General features: G+C 45.6%; 1 protein-coding gene across 1 annotated transcript; it reads left to right on the forward strand.

The window, feature by feature from the left end:
* The first annotated feature begins 2,028 nt into the window (after positions 1-2,028).
* On the forward strand, positions 2,029-18,065 carry MAP3K14 (mitogen-activated protein kinase kinase kinase 14). The gene is made up of 15 exons (XM_009479026.2): positions 2,029-2,281; positions 2,855-2,924; positions 4,792-5,002; positions 5,130-5,738; positions 6,805-6,942; positions 9,426-9,555; positions 10,284-10,415; positions 10,924-11,028; positions 11,726-11,889; positions 12,272-12,422; positions 13,049-13,402; positions 14,567-14,673; positions 16,055-16,199; positions 16,772-16,872; positions 17,775-18,065. The coding sequence occupies exons 1-15, from the start codon at positions 2,029-2,031 to the stop codon at positions 17,937-17,939; spliced, it is 2,835 nt and encodes a 944-aa protein (XP_009477301.2). The 3' UTR covers positions 17,940-18,065.
* The last annotated feature ends 5,318 nt before the right edge of the window (positions 18,066-23,383 follow it).

Raw genomic sequence — 23,383 nt, forward strand, 5'->3', positions numbered from 1 at the left:
GGCGACAAGGACTTGCAATTTTGCTTCTCCCCTCCCTCTGTTGTCTTTGAACTAAGCTGAGGAGTCACTTGTAGAATTGCGTCTTTTTTGGCGATTGGGATGGGTTTGCTCTGCAGACCTTGAAGGTCCTTGAAGGTGAGGGGAGGGCAAGGAGAGACAGAGTTAATGCAAATCAGGAGAGAGTGAGTATAAAAATAGCTCTGAACTTGTCAGTTTGGTCACTGGTGGCTTGGGTTAGTCATCTGGCAGGCTCTCTTTCTGCTGCTCCAAGGGATTATTTTACAGCACTGAGATTTGACATAATTTCTGTAGAGGAGAGGGAGCGGGACGGGTGTAATGAGTGGGATACTGTCATCAGCACTTCTTTTGCACAGCAGCTGTTCTCTGTTTAGCCGCTGAATGTGGTCATTGTTGACTTTCCTTGTATACCTGCCAGGTTGTTAGGTGACTCATTTACACATCACACCAAGGTTCATGCACTTGGCTCCCAAACGGCTCCCTTCCCCTTTCTTTGGTGGCCCTTTAGGCATGGAGCACCCACTAGTTTTGTCATTTTCCTGACTGATCTCTCTGTTGCCAGGAGCCCGTTAGAGTCTGTCCTGTTGCCCCAGGTAGCTGCTCAGAGGGGGTGGAAAGGAAAGAAAAAAGGAAAAGAAAATCCCTGGTGCAGATTTAAATGATGAGCCTCAAAGATGTGATCCTGTAATAGTTCTGAGATCTTGCTTTTGCTGGCCTCCGTTCAAATGTCCCTTCTCTCATCTTGTATTGTGTTCATGGTTCTTAACTGTACGTGTTTGCTAAGGTTTCTGAATTTTCACGGCTTGTTTAATGATGGAAATGTTCATTTTAAGATTTTGCACTTGAGCCGTGAGAGGACTGGCGTGCGGAAGTGACCCTTACGGTTAAGGGGCAATAGAGCATATTCTGGTTTAAAAGAAAAAAACTGTCTTAACTTTTCCAGAATCTAAGGTGAGGGGATCAGGGGCTAAACCCAAGCCATTATTTCCCGTGGGCTTGCGTTCAGTGTGGTTGTAGGGAACCCCTAACTCTCCGCGTTCCTGACTTCCACCCCACAATATACCTCTGTTCCATCCCGCAGCGCCTTGCTTCTGTGCTTCCTTATGCTTCTCCCTTCCCACCCCTGGCTCCCTTCCACCTTCCTCTGCGCTGCCAATTGGCCAAGATTTGGCATGTGCTGGGACTTGTTTGGAGCTACATTTACGCTAACTGGTCAGCAATCAGCCCGTGCTGATTGACTCGCCAGCTGCTGCCAAGCGGAGGGATCGCCTTTTCCAGCACCATCGCTGTCCTCTATCCAACACCAACTCGCATTTATCGGATACACCGTAAGAGCTCTACTTTTGTCGGGCTTGACCAAGTATTTAAAAAGTTACTGGTGATTAAGGGGAAGGAAGGGGAGCGAGGGAGGAGTTGTGTATGGGCAGGCTGATTGTCTAGCCTTGTTTCATTGGAAAGAAGAATGAGAAATGGATTTGAGGGTGGCTGAGTACAAGGAAGAAAGCAATTAGCAGGATTTTATGGCCATTTTATGTGGTGTGAGAGCACAATGTAATTTCTTCTAGGTGCACTCTAGGAGAAAAATCTTCGGTGTCTTCTCTTTTTTTCTTTTTTTGGGTGAATTTTCTTCCTGTTTAGTGATACAAGAGTTCCCTCTTCTATATGGTTTCACTGTTTGTATTTAAGCTAAGGGGATATACCAAGAAATAAATTTCCCTTTGAAACCTGTGTGGTCTCATATTTTTAGTACTGAGAATAACGCTGATTATTCAGATCTTCAGTGGTACAAGTCGAGGATGGAGAGCTGGCAGTCTTGGGTTCTTTTTCAGCTCCACGCTCAGAGGTTGGGTAGGGCCTTGATTTGGTTTTAATTATTTAGTAACCTGATACCTTCAGCAGCCTCCTGTTTCTCAGGAACTTGAAGCTGCCTCTGCCTGTGAAGTTAAGTATTTTGACAAATGTTTTACTTTGTTTTTTTATTCTTACTCAGTGACTCTCTGAACCTGTGAAATGGCAGTGATGGGAATTACATCCCAAGGAGCTCCTGATCCAGCCATCAAGCACAAGAAGGAGCTCACAGCTACCAAGGGACTGAACGAGACAGTTAGTGAAAAGCAGAGCAGTGTTCGCAAAGTAGAAGATTCAAAGAAGGTCATCTTTCACAGTCAGTGGAAAATCCTGAGTGATGTAATCACCAAAGGAACAGCAAAAGAAGAAACAGAAGGAGGCTGTGCATCAATTTCTATTATTGCCCAAGCAGAATGTAAGTAGCAGGGCGGTCTGCTCTTCATTGAGAAAAAGGAATGTGTAATGTGGTATGAGATTTCACTCACTTTGCACTCCTGGAGAGCCGAGCTGAAATCTATCTGTAATCCCAAGTGGGGTGGAGTTGGTGACACATCCCAGTCTCTATTTAGGAAGCTCATGAAATCTCCTAATTATGTGGCAGCATCCACTGAATAAAGCATAAATAACAGAACAGCATGTGGCCATTGCACCTAGCTGCTTTGACTATAAATCTGTGTCCTGCTGGGTCATCTGTTCTTGGCTGATTTCCGAAAGGTGTTTTAAAAGATGGGGGAAAAGAGAAGAAAACCAAAATACAGCTGTCAGGTGGGAAAGAGCTGGGGGATCGGGAGATCACAGTGCTGGGAAGCTTTCTAATGCTGGGGGAGGAAGAGTGCAGTGTGGGTGATGTGGCACGACTGTGTGGTGATTTGTCTGGATCACTGCTTGGTTTAGCAAGTTGGTAGAGTTGTTTCTCAGTCCAGTTGTTACCAGGAGAGACTTTGCCTGATATTGAAGACATGTGATGATCCTGTTTTCTTTCACACAGGTGAAAACAGTCAGGAGTTCAGCCCCACTTTATCAGAGAGATCCTTTATTGCTCATAGTAAGCGTTACAGGTGAGAGACCCCTTAACATGAATACCCACCTTCACTGTTGTGTGTGCTGACTTGTTCCAAATCACCCTGGCTCTGTGTGCTTACAATAATTTTTCCAAAAGCACTCCTCTCTGAATTAGCTTTTCTGTCTGGGGTTTGGGAAGAGTATGTCTTTCCCCAAACATCTTCCTCGAAACCTTTTTGTATTAGAAGAAAATAGAAGTTTAAGCACAAACCACTCAAAACACCTTGCATTGTCTTATTGTCAATGCCTGCTGACTGTCTTCTGCCTCTATCTCTGGGTTGCCAAATTTATTTTGAAATGACCGAGTCATTTTTTGAGGTTCATGGGCTTGAAGTAGAAGGATCCAAGGGAAGGTTGTCAGTCTTTTTAACTGAACTGTCCTGATGGTTTTGAAACCATGTTACACCATCCCCTTTGAAAAGTTGTGGGAGTCTTAGGCTGCTGCTAGAAGTAATCCTGAGAAAAAGGAACTACTTCATTTCTGGGGAGGATAAACAAAAGGGGATGAGAGAAGAACCTTTACTTAATGACAGCATCAGCAACAGAAACAGACTTGTGAAGAGAAGCTGAAAGTGGTAAAGGGGGAGTAACAGTTGCGATGAAAAATGGAGTCCTGGGACTCACCTTTCTGAAGTCATCTGGGAGTGAGCCACTTTTTCTTCATGAAGAATATGTGCGCTGTTGGGGCACGTACTGGAGCTTTATTAAGCACTGGAGCTTTATTAAGCAGCTCCAGCGCTCTCTGAAGTGGGTGACTGGGGTATAGAATTAGGTGCTGCCTGTTTTCTGGCAGCTTTCAGGCACAATCTGGCCTCGTAAGGTATGTTGTTTGACATTGCCCACTGACTTTATGACGTTGTCCCATGAACCATCCAAAGAAATGCAGAGTGAACCCTTTCTTAGGGGTTTTATATGGAATGCACGCCAGCTATATGCTCAGGTTCCAGGCAATGTGATAATGCCATCACCTAGAACGCTACTTATTGGATCTTTTAGCACTCAGTGGTGCACTGAAACAGCAGGAAAAGATGGAGAGAGTAATGCTGGCTGTGAACAGCATCGCTGTTCAGTAAAGGCAGATGATATACTGCGTGGATCAACAGAACAATTGTGATTTCTTCATTTGAAGATCAAATATCCTGTTTTCTCTTACAACTGGATTAAAAAAATCTAACTACTATGATTGGTATTGAATAACTGCAGACAAACGTTCCTCTTGAGAGCTGTATCTATTTGTACAGACCCCCAGTTGGTGTGCTGGCCAGTGCTGTTTTGTGTATATATGCGTTCCTAGAAATCGTATCGATTGAGCTTTACATGCCAGAACATTTTGGCTTTTTGAAGTTATTCTATCTGAGTGCACTTAGTCATCCCTTTTCTTTGGTGCAAAGCCTATTTTTCTTTCAAACAGAGCAGACATTTATACGATGAGCACTTTTATTAATTTTAACAATCTTTTAAACTAGACTGCATTTATACATAATCTCTGTGTTCACTATAAATCATAGACACAAACTGTCTCAAAGCAACCTGGAGACATTCAGTGCTTTTCCCTCTACTTTGTCGTCTAGTCTTGCTGTTCCTTGCAGAATTTGCAAATATTGGGAGACTTAATGCTTTGCATCCCCCACACACCCCCCACATTTCTTTCTTACAATGCCAGATATGCTGCTGTGCCTTGATACTGAAGTTACAAATGCTACATATTAGAAGGCAAGAAGTTATGTTATCATTCTCTGTTCTTTAAATCTCGGAAGGCAGAATTGCTAATTCTCATTCTTGTTCTGTTGGTCATAATTGTTAACTGGACGTGTGCTTTCACCGTCAGATCTAAGAGACTTCATGCATTTTGGTTTCCAATAGCCGGTCAGACAGTCTCGATCAAATCCCTAACAATGTGGCCCACGCAACGGAGGGGAAGATGGCACCTACCTGTTGGAGAGGGAGGCATCGTGGTAAGACGAAAAAGAAACGTCACAAGAAAAGGTCCAAGCTGAAAATACAAACAGTGGCTGCTGGCAGGCGAGGTCCCAGAACTCCAGAACAAGAGAGCTGCACCCCAATTCCTGTCCAGGTGAGAATCCTTAAACCTTCCTTTTCTGCTGTTGGGACCCCTGCAAACTCCTAACAGTTCTGGGCTGAATTTTGGGTGGCTATATTGAGGTTCCTGCTCAGCTGTTTTGTTTTGTTTTGTTTTCTAGGAGGATGAATCACACCAAAATACTCTTTACAGAAATAATTTTTGGGCTTCAGAACTTAACAAGGACTTGGTCTATGATCCGCTGCCATTTGAGAAACCTGAGAAAGTTCTGTCCACGGGCAAACTCCATTCACCGAGGAGCCAATACAAAACAGAACTGCACAAGTTGATAAGCCCTATTCAGTGCCTTAATCATGTTTGGAAACGGCACTATCAGAGGGACAGTGTTCCACAGCCTGAAACTCTCCATCCTTTCCCCTACAACATAATACCCCCTCATTTCCCACATCTGGACAGTCCTCTCCATGCCCTGAAACATAATGCTCTGGACACATACTTCCATGGTGATCTCAACTATCAAGACAGTGAGCATCGCTTATCTGGCCTAAACTTAGAATATAGTTTCCCTAAATGCGTCAACCAGTCCATGAAAACCAGTTTGGACAAGATTTCTGTGGAAGAATACTTGGTAGATGCCTTGAAGGGGAGCGTGAGTCTCGGTGAACCACAAAACTTAGCCAGCCTAGCCAAGACGTGGAGAGGAGGTGGTCTGGACCCGAAGGAACAATTTCATGAAGCAGATGAAAATGAAGGCGTGCTACTTAATGAGGTGATCTTCTGACCCTACACACTAGTGTCACAGAAGGCAGTTTCTCCTGGGCTTCAGGAGAGAGATAATCTGCATCCATCTGACAGCTTCTGTAACAAGACTGCATTTTCTGAATGGTTCTTGATATGGTTGAAGACTGCCAGTTAAAGATGCGGTTTTGTTTTTTGAAAGATATGAAGCCCTGTCTTACATTGGTGGCTCTAATTTGTTCACTCATTCACAAAATATGCATGCTTGTCTATGAGAAGTGTTTCTGCACTTAGTCAGTCTTCAAACATGTCTTCTCTGTTTGCCTGTGAAAGAACCCAGTCTATTGGGGTGAACAGGCTGCAATATTTTATTGGCTATAGATGACTTGGACTGTGATACAGACAGAAACCAGGGACGTGTAGATGGTGAAGGTGCAAAAAGCATGTCTGGTGCCTCTGGTAGGAAGCCAGCAGCTCACCCATTGTCCCTTGCCAAATGCGGGGCTTGGGCATAGCAAATGCATGTAAATCTTAGAGGCATGATTCATTTCTTCTGAATTCAGTTCTCTCTTGCCACCTTAAACTCCTCTTAGAGGACTCTTCGCTGGAATCAGGGTGACCCTGTCAGTATTGCTGGTGGAGTTCCGGGTGTCACTTACCTGCCTGAATATGTTTACACTGAGACCTAAGGCACAATCTCAGTCTACTGACTATAAAAAAAGTTTAGCTCACACATAGATGTATACATTTAGTCACATGAATCTTGTTTTATTTGTAGGATTTAGCTTCATAGTTATGTCCTGCATGTGAAGGGCATAGTTTGGAGCTCCAAAGCTATCCAAATACTGGTGGCCTTTCTTTACAGCAATGGGGTGCACTCATTTAGATCAAACAGAGCCCACAGAAATCAAGCAGGTTCCTCCTGTATCGTTTCATCTCAAGCCAGTGACAGAAGTAATTTTGTACCGGGATTTTGAGAGAGGTGTGGCGGTATCTATCATTGTGCTTTTTCTGAAAACGTTAGTCTCTGTCTGTGGAGCTCAACAGTTAAGTGTTTATTTCCTTGCTTCATCTTTTTTTCTGATTTTAACTTCCAGAAACTAAAGCCAGTGGATTATGAGTACCGAGAAGAGGTTCATTGGACCAAGTGTCACGGTTCTTTGGGCATTGGCTCTTTTGGAGAAGTATACAAAATAGAGGACAAACAGACGGGATTTCAGTGTGCTGCCAAAAAGGTAATTATGTGTGAGGAAGGAGGGGGCGGTTCCTGACACAAGACGGTGTATGGAGAAAAAGTCTTCTCCTTGCAGCTACCGTGGGCTGTAGGTACCTTATTGTACAGTCAGTGAAATGCTGCTGTGGTTATGTCCAAGGAAAAACTTCAAGGTGATGGCATGGAGAGAAGAAGCAGAGCCTGTATGTGCATAGGGGGTCAAGCTTAGCCGCCAGAAATAGGTTCATTTGGCCTTCAAAGCGTGCTACAAGGGATCTTGTCTTTGTGCCGAGACAGGCCCAAAGAGTAGAGATTGCAGAAAGATTGTGTGTTCTGAGTGACTGCGGAGGAGAAACAGCTGTGCGAGTTGTCTGCTTATCTAACTATTCTCAACTTAAAACACGTCTGGTGTAAATGGTGACATGGCAGGTGTGTCCCTGTTGAAAAAGGAATAAGGTAGGAAAAAAATAAGGCAGTTGGTAGGCACTCAAAACAGAAAGAGCTTTTGTCTGTTCAGTGAGCATCATATGCAATACTGGCACATTGTAATGAGGTGATTCTGTTACAGGTGCAGCAAAGGATGTGTATTTTCCCAGAAGTTGGCATAATAATCTGTTGTACACCAGGATATGCCATTGTCAGACGATGTATGAAGCGTGTGGAATATAACTTGAATCCGGGTATTGATTTGTAGGCAGCCATGGGGGGCCTCAGAGGGGAAGGCAGAGTGAGAATGCAAGTAGATGATGAGAATGTAAACTATTTTGTTTGAACTTAACACTTGAATAGTTTCATCACCTCTGTGAACTGATGTTCACAGGACATGGAATGAACAGGACATGATGAACAGGACAAGGAATAACGGATTTAAACTAAAGAAGAATAGATGTAGACTAGACATTAGAAAGAAGTTTTTTACAATGAGGGCGGTCGAGCACTGGCACAGGTTGCCCAGAGAGGTGGTAGAGGTCCCATCCCTGGAACCATCCCAGGCCAGGTTGGACGGGGCTCTGAGCACCCTGCTCTGGTTAAAGCTGTCCCTGGCACTGCAGGGGTTGGGCTGGATGACCTCTAAAGGTCCCTTCCAACCCAAAGCATTCTATGATTCTGTGATTCTATGTTTCTCACATTAGTCCAATAGAAAACTTCAAAAAGTGTGTGGGAAGCGTTTGTCTTGAGTACAAAAAATACTATATGCAGAAAGAATTGGAACTTCTATTTTTCAATTTAAAATGTTTACTTTTTCTTGTTTACATTGGTCTCAACTTGATGTATTGCCTGTGGAAGGATGTAAGTGGCAAGACTAAGCCAGCTTGTCCAGTGTTTTAACCATTTCATTTGTCAGCTGTATAGAAGCAAACATATTTAAATTTATTTCCTGTTCTGCATCCTCACATTTTAGATGTGGAATTTTGTGGCAACATGACCAGCTTGTTTTCTGACAGTATGTAACTACTTAAGTTTATTATCCATTTTGCAAATACACAGTCTTGGGAGAAACAGCTGTTACTAGTGGGGTGTATTTTCAGGAAGGAGGCGTGGTTGTGCTGAAAAGGAAGACGTGAGAGTAGGAGAGGCTGAAGTCTTTCAAAATGTCAATTTTTTTTTCCCCCTAATTACTGGAGGATTTCAAAGGATACTTCTGTAGATGACAAATACATCTCCTCAGACCAAACTCTTAAACCAATGAGTTCTAACGTGCAAGTTGAACACTTAACTATGATGTATTTCATTTTACCTCAGTAACTATCTTCAATTACTGCTGTCTGCCTGTGTTAAGGGGACTACCTGACCTTCTTTCACCATACTTGGTGTTGTAAGCACCTGCTCTCCAAATTCTTGGGATTAAAGAAAACTAGCTATAGCTGGATTGCTGACAGTGAAGAAACCTGATACCTCCTTTTCCCACCAGAATTTTAATGACTCATGTTTTCCTTCTGGTCTTTAGCAAATTCTTGGTTTATTTTGTTTGGCCGAACTTAGTGAATAGAGTTTTTCTTTAACCATTTTCCTGTGCAGGCTGAGTACCACCTAAAAAGGTGATAGTGTAGATCCCAGCTTGTGGCCGTATTTCATATTCACTCCTGTTTCGGGGGAGTTTTATTTTTGCCAAGTCCTGCACCATTCTTAATTTTTTTTTTCCTCTTTCATGAAAGCAGAATGCTTAAGTTGTCAGTATTATCTTTTTCACTGAGACAGAAATTACCTTCATCCTGAAGATTACCAGTACTCAGCATAAGCCGGAAGTGTTGCAACCTGGCATCTTTTTTGACAAATCATGACTTTATTCGGACACTGAGGATTTAGGGATTCTCATCGTCCTTGTTCAGAATCATTCTGAGTGTTCCCACTTACTGCTGTACCCACTGATTTCTGTTAATGAAGGTCATCCTTGTGCCTCTGCTGTTAAACAGTGCAGGACACTCTGACCCAAGCGTCAGAGAGGGACAATTCTGTCAGGATTCATCACAAAATTTGTTCAGTGCTGCTTCTTTTTTTCTCTAGGTACAAGTTGAACACTTCCGTGCAGAGGAGTTAACGACATGTGCTGCAATAACAAGTCCTAAAGTTGTCCCTTTGTACGGAGCTGTGAAGGAAGGACCTTGGGTGACCATCTTCATGAAGCTGATGGAGGGTGAGAAAGGAACAACCACAATGGAAGCACCATTGTAACTGTTGAATGCAGTGGACATTGATCTCCTCTTCCTCCTGCCCCAATTTTAAATCTGTTAATTCTTTGATGTGTCCAGAGTGTTCCTAGCGTTAATTCCCCAGTGGGTTGGGATAGGTATGTGTAACTCCTCCTGGCGTGTAGCAATGGTCTTTCTGTGGGGGGAATAATTTCCAGTCCTGCCTCACTCAAGTTCAAGATGTGTAACTCTTGAACAGCAGCTGCAAATTCTCACTAAAACACACAGCTGATGCTGGTTTTTGCTTTCATGTTTATTTGCATGGCACCATGTAAAGCACATTGTACTGGAATGGGATACTTTATAAGCAAACCTAGAAGCTTCCGTTGCCTGATGCTCTTTTTCTAGCCAGGACCGTGGAAAACACAGCCTGTGAAGAATCGGCTGGTGATCAGTAGCACCTAGAAATGTCTGATCTGATCACAGAGTAGTTGCTTTTGATGCAAAGCAACGCCATTAAACTGACACTAAGCAAAAGGCTTCATGAAAGAGGCCAGTTTCTGTGGGCAGTGAGAACTCCGGCAATAAATGAAAGGAACAGACCCATGTGTGGAAGATAAGGGCTGTCAGACCTGGCAGTTCTCATTTCTTCATCAGAAACAATGAGCAACACTGGTGATGCTGGGAAGAATTTAAAGATAAGCTAACATGGACTCTCTGGATTCCTTTCTAGGTGGCTCACTAGGTCAGCTAATAAAACAGAGTGGCTGCCTGCCAGAGGACAGAGCCCTCAGTTATTTGGGCCAGGCGTTAGAAGGCTTGGAGTATCTTCATGCTCAGAACATTCTCCACGGAGATGTAAAAGGTAGGATGCTACTTTAGGTACCTTGTTCCTCCTTTTTCTTACAAGAGGCAAACTGCTTGGAGATTTAAGTTCCACTCAGTAGAGTGGCAAAAGGTTATTTTCTAGATTTTCAGCTCTACATTTGAGATTAGACCTTAACTTGGTTCTAAACAGCTGGGCATGTCATATTTGTCACCTCTTTCTTTCTGTCATCCGGTGGGTCTGACAGGCTGTTTGCCCAGGCTGCCCCAACCACTGGCGTAGAGGAATCACCAGGGCAGATAATTGGTAGCTTATAAGCAGAAATAATTGCAGTACTTGCTTAAGCCAGTGACACTCCATAGTGTCAATAGATACCAATTAGTATTATAGATATATATAATATAGACACTAGGACACAGTGTCAAGTCAACCAATAGACCTTGGTTTGGGTTCAGAAAACTGTAGTTCTCTGGGGTTTTGACTTTTTTTCCATCTCAGTGACCATAATACAAAGGAGACTGACTAACTAAAAACTTCTCATTGACAGCGGAAAATGTGCTTTTGTCTGACGATGGAAGCAGGGCGCTTCTGTGTGACTTTGGTCACTCTGCTTACCTTCATCCGGATGGCCTGGGAAAGTGCCTGGTCACAGGTAAGGATTTTCTGCGGCGATTCTAAAGAATTGCCCTACTGACTCATTCTTTCTTTTTGAACATTTACATATGGCTAATTTGCAAGCAACTGTATTTTTCAGACTTAACGTTGCTCATAGTGTCACATTGATATTACTGTGATGTATCCCACTGACAGCTAAAATGAACTTATGGTTGGGAGGTGGTCTTTATCTCCCGGTCTAGAAGGCTGTTGTATTCTTTGTAAGATTATGTCAGCATGCTACAGTGTTTTGTCCCTGCAAGAAAGCACACCAAAACTTAAAAATCTAACTCTGACTTGGCACGTAACCTCACTAAACAGCTGGGGAAGAATCCTGACCTCCACCAATGCAAAATTCCTCACTGACTTTTGGGCAGTTAAACTTTACAGTGCTTCTTAATGCAGCTGTTGAAAGAGAAGGATATGTTTTCTAATGCTGAGCTCACCAACGGGGTGTTGTGTTTTGCCTCCCAGATTTGTTGGGAAGGGGAGCTTAATATCTATTCTGTGTATAAGGGATGAGAGTGATACAGAGATGTAGCCTTTGAACAGCTTATAAGAGCACACAATGCTGCTTTTTGGGTTAAGGAGACTTGTTTCTCACTTTAACTGAAAAGACAATGAGGCTTCGCAGCAGTTGCACTGAAACAATCATCCAGTTTACGTGCAGTGAGTTTTCATTTGAATGGTTTTAGGGAACTATGTGCCTGGCACGGAGACTCATATGGCTCCGGAGGTAGTCATGGGAAAGCGTTGTGACTCCAAAGTGGACGTCTGGAGCAGTTGCTGTATGATGCTGCACATGCTTAACGGGTGCCACCCTTGGACCCAGTACTACAATCACCCGCTCTGTCTAAAGGTAAGTGAACCAACATATCTCCAGTAAAGGGTATGTAAGCCTGCAAAATCTCGTTATACCTAGCTAGAGAGCAGTCATTTCAGGAAGGCTGGCTGAGGGCCAGCTGGGCATTTACGATGATGTCAACCTTGCTTTGGAAGCTGATCATTTCTTATGCCTCTTAGACTGCTGTGTACTACACATGCTAGGGCTGTTTCTTTCGTATCCTGCTCATGACTTGGGTGTGACTTTTTAGCCATTCAGCTGTAATAAAGTTGCTGCTCAGGTCTCTCATTTAATGCTGTAATTTCAGTTGGAAATGCTCTCAGGGTGGGAAGAACCTTTCTGAAATCAAATGAAGCCTCTCTGGTCTAACCTCTTTCACTTCCTGTTTGTTACACAGATAGCTAAAGAGCCACCTCCTCTGAGGGAAATTCCACCTTCCTGCAACCCTCTCACTGCTGAGATTATTAAAATGGGTCTGGAGAAAGAGCCTGTTCAGAGAGCATCTGCGTCTGAACTGAAAACTAAGACCAGTGTTGCACTTGAAGAAGGTAGAAATGTCCTGTGTCTAAAGCTTCTTATCCGCACTGATAAGGTGGCCAGTTGCTAGTTATATCAGAGTGGTCCTATGGGAAATATCAGTATGTTTTACTGTTCGGTGTATCCTTTGCACAGGCTTCAGGATTGATGTATATTTTTGGGTTGATAGCCTTTGCCCGCAACTGGGTGTTTCTCACCCAAATAAATTAAAATTTCCTGTGTACTGTCACATGCTCTGTCTTCCTTCACTGCCTGAAGTAGACGATGTTGTGCTTTGTTTTTAAGGTGTGTGCTGTGGCTGGGCTCATACTCAGCTGAAGTATCAGCTGCACCTAGTGAGCTAGAGCCTGGTATGCAGCAAAACTGAAAGCAGAGGTTTATTGCACCCTGAACTGTAACTCATACTTGTGGTCCAGTCTTGCCTCTAAGACTATCCATAATTTATTTCAACTTAATCCTGCTGAAAGTTCTGTAATACAGCCAGAATTGGTAGACATGATCTCATTTTGTCTTTTGAAGAAGCTGAGCATTTTACAGCAAGATACAGTTCAGAAGCTCTTACTGTGAAGGAAAACTTTTACCTCTTTTTTTTTTTTTCCTTTATTTGATAATGTTTGTATGCTTTTTGTTTTCATAGTGGGAGGTGTGACAAGCCCCTGGAAAGGTGAATACAGAGAGCCTAGACATTTATCTTTGAACAAAGAAGACAACCCACAGACGTCCCTGTCCCCCACAGTGAGCCCAGTTTCTGAGACTGGTTCTGACCCAAAATTGGCAGTCAAAGTTTCTTGTGGGAGCCCAGTCCTACCACCACCACCATCTCTGGAGCAAACAGAAGAGGTCGAGGGAACCCCTTGGAACGTGTGCAAGGAATTATCTGAGACCTGGGATCCTCCACCCCTCTCCTCGACTCCTGTCCCCCTGAAGAGCTGCAGCCATGCGGAGAGAGCAACAACCATTTCAGAACAGGAGCTTCAGCAACTGGAGATAGGTAAGTGATGTGCTGTGTAGGGAATTCAGCTTTTTGCTTGAGAGCATGATTAAAATACAGCTGCTTTCTTTTGGCCTCTTGACAGTTATTTCTGGGTTTTGAGCTTGGATGTCATTTTGTTCGTAGTTCCTCTCTCATTACACAAATTGCTCAGCCTTCCTTGAAATTACCAAAACTAGTAGTTCTTAACTAATTAAATATGCCACAAAGGTAGTGGTCAGGATTTCCTTCCACTCTCTGAACAGTAGAGTGAACTTCTGTGAGAGGTGCAGGAACCGCTCAGAAAACAGCCAGCTTCAGGCTTGTGCTTATGTGCACCATATAAACAGTGTCTGCAATTCCAACTTCATGTGAAATTTTAGGTTTTCAAACATAATTATTTTAATAAAGGGATTAAATCCCTATTGGATGGGAGATGCCAAATGAAGCAGTATAGTTAAAATCACTCTGCAACTGTTTTGTTCTGGGCATTGGAAAACCTATAGCCACCAGCCAACAAATTTGCTAACCAACAGCAACCCAGAATTTGAAAACCAGCAGTAAGTTCAGTGTGAAAATCAGTGAAGTAATAGTCCAGTTCCATTGCCCCAGTATACTCAACCTTACACTTTTTTATGCCATATTTTGTAGTCTTTGTAAATGAATTGAAAACTTCAAGCTAGGAAAAAAGTGTCTTGAAATGTAACTTGTCACAGAACTGAGGAATGGCATTTTAGGGGTTGCTGAGGGCCAGCTCTCTTCTCAGATGGCTTTGGATCTTCAACAGCCTTGTCAGGTCTGGATATTATCAGTGCAAGTTACTGCAAGAGTTGTGTGCATAAGTTTGACCTTTCCCTGGGTACGATGCGGATGGATATAGGGCGAAGACTGATAGCTGACATAATAGGCAAGAACTGGGAAATTCTGGGTGCTAGTCCTGTCTCTGGCATTTTGCATGTCATTGCACAATTCATCTGTCCTTTCTGGCTCGGTTTCCCTATTTTCACAGTGGTGGCTGTAGCCTCTACTTAGCAGAGGAATTGTGTGTCGTGTTTTGCAGACACTAATGTCAACGTTCACTGGATAATGCAGAAGAAGCTTTGGGTATTGCAGTAATTCATTAGAGCAGAGAGGCATGAAAGGAGTCACTGGAAATGTCTTCCTTCTCTTTCCTTTTGCTTGCAGAACTGTTTTTGAACAGCCTTTCACAGCCTTACTCGCTGGAAGAGCAAGAACAAATGCTTTCATGTCTCAGCATCGACAGCCCGTTTGTGTCAGATGCCAGTGAGAAGGTGAGTATAAACGGATGGTAGCCGTGTCATTGTGGGTGTCGGGGCGTGGCAGGGTAACCACCTCTGGGAAAATGGAAGCTGTGACCCATGGACATCTGGAGTTTCTCACGTTTGTTGCTGCCTTTTTGACACCCAGTTTGCTGGAGAGTACCTTGGGAAGAAATCTTTGTTGTTGGACGGTGGGGTATTTGGGATTGTAGTCGTTCTTTAGTTTACCCTCCAGCATGGATCCCTTTCCTCCAGTTGCTCTCCTGTGCTGTATGCTCACAGTAAGCATCAAGTCTGTGGATGTGGAAAATCTCAGCGGCCTTGACCCTCTCTATGCAGAAGAAAGGAACTGAAGAAGCAGTGATGAGCGTAGGAGCTGTACCAAGTTGGACAAATGGCTCTGCAGCCCAGGGTCTTCTTCCTGGCAGTGGCCGCTAAAGGGATGTTTAGGGAACGACCAGAAGAATAGGGCAGAAGAACAGAGACCCTGCTCTTCAATATTCATTCCCAGCCTATGGATCTGTTCTCCATGAAGTTCTTTTAACTCGTTCATACTAATGACTTACATAGTCTAAGTTACTTAAATACTAAGTTTAATTAATTTTGTTTGCTCGCTCTCTGGTGTTCATAAGGAAGGGAATACCGGTGACAAAACACTGAATAAGCCTTGTTGAACCAGGGAAGGACGTAAGCCCTTCAGACGCTGTTTTCAAAGACATAGAGTCCAAAATTGTGTAGCCTGCCATCTACAGGAGTCATTTCTGACTGTGATCATCTTTGTTTCCTATTTCTGTTCCTCTTCTCAGCCTTCTAATGCTTTTTGAGGAGGACTGAGCTGGGTTCTGTACAGCAGTTCAGCTGTTGACACAGCATGGTGCGGAGCGTGGGATGTGACTCTGATTTCCCCCCCCACTTAATATCTAACCCTAACATTTAGTTTTACTTTTGACTGGTACTTACCACTATGCTGATGTTGTGGGATTGACCTTCTATGACTCTAAGATAGTACAGACTTTTCCAAGCAGTACAGCAGTGTAGAGTCCATAGTTGTTTATGTAACTGTTTTTCCTGGGTGTTACTCGTCACTTATTGACATTAGAATTTTATCTGATGCTTTATTCTCCCGTCACTAAGTACGATAAAACCTTTTTTCCTCATCCAGCTCTTCAGCTGATTATTGGTTTGGCTATTGAGAATAACTTATTATGTCTGCAAATTGTTGCATTGCTATTTGTCCCCTTTTCTAGATGGCAGGTAAATGTTGAGAAACTCAAGGCCCAGCCTAGATCCCTGTGGATTTCTACTTTTTTCTTCCTGAGGTTATTTTAGTGTTTATCTCATGCAAGCTCATTTTCTTTAAGAGCTTTTGACAAACTTCTGCTTACTTCTACAGAACTCTATGAAGGCTTCTCATAGCTTGAGGGACACTATGAGCTCTGGGATTCATTCCTGGAACAGCCAGACAGATGGACAGAGCTTCAGTTGGAACAACCTGCTGAACCGCAGTCGGCACACAGACACTCCCAGCTATTTCAACGGTGAGTCTGGATTTCTAAAGTTTGGGTAAATGTTCAGGTATAATTTTCTCAGTATCTAGAGGGTCTGGGATACGGAGTCTTTGAGCTCTTCTTATCCTTCAGTTGCTGTGTCAGCACAGACCCTCCTGAAAGCACATGGGTTGTCAAGAGGCCAAGTCTGCCCCAGTCACAGATGGGTGGAAGGCACTCAAGTCTGTATGGTCTAGTAAAAGCCAGAGAAGTTCCTGACCGCACAGAGTCTGGTTCAGCTTTGTATGCCTTGCCTTGTGCAACTGCCATGTGCAAGAATATATGCTTTATAACCATAAATGTCTACAAAGTAATTTTGAGGGCATGTTGTGCAAATCAATACATCTTTTCAGCTGCTTTCTGGCTAAATCCAGCTCTGCTCTGTGAGTCATTGTTGTCTTCCACAAGCCTCCATGCTCAGCAAAAGACCTCCATAAATTAAATGCTTAATGACAAAACCGAGTTCTTCTGATGTATGTGCCTTGCTAGTCAATTTTTCTGTGTTGGACTGTGAAGTCATTATGCCTACAGCAGAAGTTAATGACTTCTCTTGCGCATTTCAGGAGTGAAAATCCAGATCCAGTTGCTAAGTGGAGAAAATTTACACATCAGGGATTTCCACAGGACAAAGGTGGGAGACATTGCCACTGGGATAAGCAGCCAGGTGAGACACAGAGCTGGGACTTAAGTGCAGCATTTTGTTTGAGAAGCAATTTCCTCTATAATGCAGCCTCATAATGCCTTAAAACTAGTGACCCAGCAGTCCATTCAAGGATTCTAATGACACATTTAGTAACATAACTTCAGTGCTGCCGTTATGAGTGTGATACCGGAAGATGTTTTCTGAATCATAAGCCATTGCTAATTGTCATAGGGACCACAGGGATCTCCATCTTAGAAGGCACCTGTGCTGCAGCTTAAAAATCCTTCTCCTTGATTATAAAGATAAATTCTTTCCCCTCTCCCTAAAGAAGAATCACTATATGACTTTTTCATCAAGAGCAGTAATATCAGCTAAGGGAAATGGGTTGTGTTTGGCTGTGATGCTTCTAACTTGTTAGGTTGGAGGAGATATTGGCAGACTCCAGTGAACCTCACTGTGGGCCTCTTTGGCAGTCCCTGAAAGAAACTCCTGAGTGTTTGTGGGACTGTGACTCATCTGAGTGTAAAATGTGGTGATCATCTCTAAACAAAGAGGTTGCAGAAGTCCAGAAAATGTTTTAGTGGTGTTGGTTCTCTCTGGCATTCTTCGTTCTCTTGGACATCACAAAGCAAAATATCACTGGCCTGCAGAGGAATTCACAGTGCCCAAACACAGGCAGTTCAGGAACCACCAGCAATGGTCAAAAACTTGCGTGAGGCAATTCGGCAGCAGGGTGAACGCTACCTATTTCGGTTTCTGAGATACTTTCTTACGAGAGAAGGTTAGGATGTTCCTGCCACGCACAAGCCTCTCTCCAGAAGCTTTTCTTGGGTTGGGAAGCTATTTGCTGGGTTTGGTAGAGGGATATTATGTTCTGAAAGAGACTTGAAGTGCCACTCAGATCTGTTTGTTCTGCTTCACAGATACCAGTCCCCGCGTTCAGTCTGGTTACTAAAGAAGGCCAGCCAGTTCACTACGACATGGAGGTCCCCGACTCTGGTATTGAGCTGCAGTGCACCCTTGCCCCTGACTGCAGCGTCAGCTGGACATGGCGAGTCAAACACGGTCAACTGGAGAACAGGCCATGAAGCCGATCCTGTTTTGGAGGTTTTTACCTTGTTGAAAGAAGGAATTGCAAAAGCTTCCAACCACCCCTGCCATGGAGCACCAAGTGCAGTTGCTGGTGTTTTGTGCTGAAGTAGGATAGCGGTTCAGCAGCTCACTGCTCTCGGGCCTCACTTCTGTTGTCTGTTCTGATCCAGTTCCAAGACATGTCCTGAGCTTAGTTGTTCCCCAGAACAGTGGGAATTACTTGTTTTGGGTGTGAGTGTTAGGTTGAGCTTGAGAATGGTGGTTGGAAATTCCTGCTTTTCAGAGGAATGCGATTGTGCTTTTCAGGAGAATAGGGGGATTGGATGAGAACTCCTGTTGCTCAGCCTCCAAGGTGAAGCTTTGGGCTTGCCCAAAGGAGGAGGTTGGGTATCTTCAGTGCAGCTGTGGTTGTTTGTGCTGAGGGGAGCTGGCTGACTTCCTTCTAGCTGGAGGAAAAACTTAACGTTTCTGTAGGCTTTGGGTAGCATCATCTCTACCTCAAGCCTTTTGCATGGGGAAAATCGACAGCAGTAACTAGCTGGGTTCTTGGTTTCACCTCCCACCCTTCCCCGCAGACACTTCCTTCTTGAATCAGAAAAGAACTTTGTTCCCAGAAAGAGCTTTGCTTGCAGCTCTAATCTTCAGGTCTCCGCCCCGACTTAGGAGCTGGTGCTCTCTCTCTGGTGTTGCTGCCAGCGTTGTCCGGCAGGTAGGGCAGGAGCAGGGTATTCCTTGGTGGGCAGGGTGGAGGGGTTGTGTTCCTCCATCCCGTTTCCACCGCTGACTTGGGACTTCGCCTGAACTGTCCAGTCCGGGCAGCTCCCCCTGCAGGGGGAAGGACCGGCGGCTCAGTCAGCTCAGACAAGGTCTGAATTGCGCTGCGGCGTTTGTAAAATCGCGCTCCCAGCTATCAATCCAGCCAGCCGCTCGGCCCTTCCGCTGGAGATCAGCACCCCAGTTCTGCCTGGTGTGCTAGCTGAGCCTGTCTTCACCAGCACTTACGGGGTGGCGCCAGGCTTCGCGCTGCTCTCCTTCTGTCAAAATGTGTTAAAAGAGTGGGATGGGCAGCTGGCCTCGTAATGCCTTAAGCTTCAAACCTTTTTTTACTGATTTGTGAATTGTTTGGAGTATACTGAAACTACATGGGTCAAATCCAGAGGGGCGGGTGTTGTCAGCCCTTCTATAACCCAGAACAAAACCAGAGGGAGGCGTTAGCTGTGAGCGCGCTTGTTCCGGGCTGCTCTAATTCCTTGCGCATCTGGAAATCACGGTGACTTGGCAATGTGCTGTGGCTCTTCCAGCGTGCTGTAACTACAGTGGCCTCTGAGCAGGGGCCATTACATCCAGGCTGGGTAGAGGAACGGCTCCCAAAAAGCAAGGTGGGCCCTGCCAGATCGGTGCTGGTTCGGGGGGACACAACGGGGCAGGATTCTTTGCAGTTTTCTCAAGTGAAGTTCACTTAGAAAATAGCTGGGAGAAGTTATACTCTGGGCCTCCCTTTTGAGGACCAATGCTCCTTAAGCAACTGATACTCCTTCCCTTTGGTCCCCCAGAACATCGGCTGGTTTTGATACACTAGGCAGTGACATCCCTAATCAGAAAACTAAAGTTATGATGCAATAAAAAAGTGGAGCTCTTGAAGAAAAATTAAACCTGTCACCGCTATGGGTATAGTTTTTATAGCACTTTTTGTTCTAAAGCACTTAATACGTTGTCCAAAATAGACACCTAATTATAGCTGTAATGCCACATTAAGAGTCTTTTTAGTAAACAATTAACACATTACACACATCTCTTCCAGGAAGGAGTGGGGGGAATGGGTAAGTTGGCTCGACTCTGTTTTTTCAGATGCCATAAACTACTAAGAATCGTAGGCTCTGGAGCAGGAGGGATCAAAATGCCGTCCCAGGAGCTCCCAAGCGCATATTCGGTGCACCAACCAAGCTCCCCACGCCTGGCACCCTTCCTGGGCTTCCTCTGAGGGGGGGAGGAGGAAAACCTGTTGGTTGTTTCTAAGAAGAGTCTGTTGGTGACGTGTCAATATGACACATCGCTGTTGGTGATGTGTCAATACGAAAGCATGGTCTGTTCCCTTCCCAAACGCTGCATCTCGTGGCTTTCACTGTTGTCTGCAAAATGCTTCGATGTACCGGTGTACGGTTTGGTACATTGGTGTTAGACTCAAGTGCTGCCGAGCAGTAGGGCAGGATGCAGCAGCACTCTGTTTGCAGGACTTCTGAGCTTTACACTTCATCTATAGCATTAACGTTAATCTCAGGCCACCTACACGCATGGGTGAAAGGCAGTAAACCCTCGCGAATCCAGAATGTTTTTGTTGGATAGACAGAGATGTCCGTGTTCTCCTGTACTCACACCAGCATTAGCCAGTATCTCTGTCCTGTTCGTTTTGTCCAAAACCTTCAGTCCTATTTTGCTGCCACCTCAAGTGAGAAAGTGAGGCTGCACATTTCCACCCAACAAATCTCTTAGGTGACAGCCGGCCAGACAAGTGGGCTGTGGCATCAGCAGTCCCTGCCAGGTGGGAAAGACACTTCGGCTAATACCACAAACCACTGGTGCTTTCTTACTGTCCTGAAATGCGGTTCTGCTCTCAGGAGCGTCTCCAGGGGTTTCATGGTTTTGCTACCTACCAGCTTGGGATCTCCTCGACTCTCTCCTGCTGCCAGGACAGTTTCCTCTTAATTTGGCTGGTCATTATTGCTGTGACAGACGTAAAAGTCCAGCTTCCAGATCAAGGTTGGCTGTGCAATACTGACAGAAGAGAAAGTCAGGAAAGCTTTTCGTTATCTGTGTTAAAATTTGGTTGAAACTGCATGTAATAATAGAACTAGGACAGAACCCCAGTTCAGGGTAGGGAGGACAAATAGCAGTAGGAGGGATAAACACAGGTGGCTCTTGTTGTGTAGCTCCTTCCGAAAGTCTGGAAAAATCACTGTGGGCAAAGCAATATGAAGCTGATATTCTCTTTGGGATGGGCAGTACCGGTGTGGGTGAAGGCGATGGAATGACAAGCTTGTATTGAATGAATGACACTTTATAAAACTGTGATTTCTTGAAATTAACATTTTGACCTGCATTTTCACAGGGAAAAAATAAAGCTGGAAAAAAAAGATTCTTCCTTCTCATTGCTAGTGGTTTGATAAGTCATCCCAGAGAACAAGACAGTGGTGCTGAGAGACATTTCTCAAGAAGGGAAGCCTGGTCTGGTTAAACTCTGCTACATATTGCCCTAGTTTTTGGGGGATGCAGGGAGAAGTCATTTCTGGGTATGAAGAGGCAGCAATAACTTCGATGGATCTGAGCACAGGATTTGCTAAATATACCGGCATCTCTCTCCATTTCCAGGTAGATGGTCCCTTTTCCTCCTCCTGTCCCATGGCAGGCAGGGGCATTCGCTGTACTGGGAGCTGCTGAGTCTTCGGTAGTGGAAAAGTAGGTCTGGGATCCTGAGGCCCCAGGTTAGGCAGGCGGAGCTCTGGAGCTTCGCCCACGCCTTTCAGCAAGTGCTTCTGCTCGCTGTTGGTGCAGGAGCTTTCGTCTGCGCTTGGGTGGTGCGTTCCTGTCAGCGCAGTGGACTGGAGCGTGCTGGTGGCACGGCCGGTGAGCGAGTCAGGCCAGTTATCTTGAAACACAAACCCCAAATTGAAGTTGCGGGGGGGGGATTGCTATCACATCCCCGTGTTTGTACTGTGAACACTGAAGTCGGACCAGTCGTCCACAAAGTAAGGTGGGTGTGTTGCTGCTAGAGTTCCCTGTAAAGGTACAGATCGGCGTAGGGAAGCGCTAGACCGTGTCGGGTCTCTGCGGCCAGCGCAGCTGAGCAGCAGTGTAAAATGGCGTGGGCCGGGCCTTTGCCCTGGGCCTTTGCGCTGGACTTGGCCTCCCCAGAGCCGCCTGCTCCCCCCCGCTGTGCGCGGCAGAAGCCAGGGCTGCCTCGCCCAGGTGGCCCAGCAGAGACGGCTGCGTGCCCATGCAGGTGCCTGGGGTCCGGTAGCCTCCTCCTCAGGGACACTTTGTGCAGTAAGAAGTGGGACTGCCCCTTGGAAGAGCCACAAGTCCTGGCTTTTCCCTTCTGTTGTCCTGTGGCACCCCTATTCCTCATGTTCTTACCCATTAGATCACGTCTGCCTAGAGGCTGCCAGTCCTGGACAGAGCTGCAGGGCTGAGTGGAGCCTTGAAGTTACCCTACCCCCAGCTGCAGTCACGGGCAAGTCAGAACTGCATCTTCCTCTTAAAAATGTTCGAAGGAGCATGGTCACCGCTCCTGGCAGCAGTTCCTTCCACGCGTTGGTCTTGCATCCCTCCATCCATCCATCGCAGCATCGCCCCCCGCCCCAAAGCATCACCCCTTCTCACAGACAAATGCTTTACCCCTGGAGTCATTTTATTACCAGTTCTGCTGGGCTTCATTATAGAAAAATAATGTATACAAATTAACAATTAATGTTTTACATTTCTCGCTTAAAGGCATTTAAGTTACATGTTCGTTTCCCTTCGCTCCCCTTTGAGCTTGTGTGCGATACTGAGCCGGTGGGCGCTGAGCATCTGAATTACAGCAGGAAGCAGTCGCTGCTCTGGCTTACAGCGAGGACTTAGCCTGGCCTAAAAGCTGGGGCTAGCGAGAATGTACACGGCAGCCACGCGTCCTCGCAGCAGGGCGAGCAGGGGCCGGTTAGCGAAGTAAATGCATTAAGAGGTTAACTGCGACAGTGCATGGTTCAGATTTACTCATCGGCAGCAGGGCAGGGGAGGAATCAAGTCCAGTGCGTTATCTGGAGGCTTGTGCAGCTCTCTGGCCTCTTCTGCGGGAGCTCAGCAGTGACCCTGCAGCGCTTTGGGATCGTGGTGGTTGCCGCAGGGGCTGGAGGCTGCCTAGCACCTGCTGCACGTCGCAGCCTGCACCTGCTGCGAACGGGGAGCAGCCTCGTGCTCCCCGCGGGCTGATGGCCACTGCTGTCTCCAAGAGGCTCCAGCCCCGACAGCGGAGGTGGAGGCCAGGGGTGCAGGAGGGCAGAGCTTGGCACCGCCCTGCGGACTTGACGATAGTAAATCCTTGCCCCTGCTGCTGATGGTTGTAGCTACGGAGCCTCCCCTGCAGTGAGGAACAGACTCACCGGAGCCTTAGAATGGGTGTTCCAGTCCCTGCTCCCATAGCACAGAGAAATTTTAAGGAAGACGTATAAAATCACTGTAAAATAGCACCCCTGCCAGCTCCTGGGGTACGGGAAGCGCCCAGGGTGGGATCTTTGCAGCAGGCTCCACACTGGAGAGGAGGCACAGCTCCTCCTCGGCAGCGGAGGAGAACGCGGGTCTCAAAGGGCCGGGGGAAATGGGGGAGATGGGCAGGGACGGCTGCGCCCCTGGTTTACAACCCCCCCTCCCCTCCTGCAGCGAGAAATCAAAGGCACCAGCAAGCTGA

This window comes from Pelecanus crispus, chromosome 18, assembly GCF_030463565.1.
Source record: "Pelecanus crispus isolate bPelCri1 chromosome 18, bPelCri1.pri, whole genome shotgun sequence".
NCBI classification, from domain to species: Eukaryota; Metazoa; Chordata; class Aves; order Pelecaniformes; family Pelecanidae; genus Pelecanus; species Pelecanus crispus.

Coding starts and splice junctions, on each gene's coding strand:
- MAP3K14 (XM_009479026.2), top strand. CDS start 2,029: ATGGCAGTGATGGGAATTACATCCCAAGGAGCTCCTGATCCAGCCATC. Junction 5,739..6,804: donor AAGGCGTGCTACTTAATGAG/GTGATCTTCTGA, acceptor TTTAACTTCCAG/AAACTAAAGCCAGTGGATTA. Junction 12,423..13,048: donor CAGTGTTGCACTTGAAGAAG/GTAGAAATGTCC, acceptor TTGTTTTCATAG/TGGGAGGTGTGACAAGCCCC.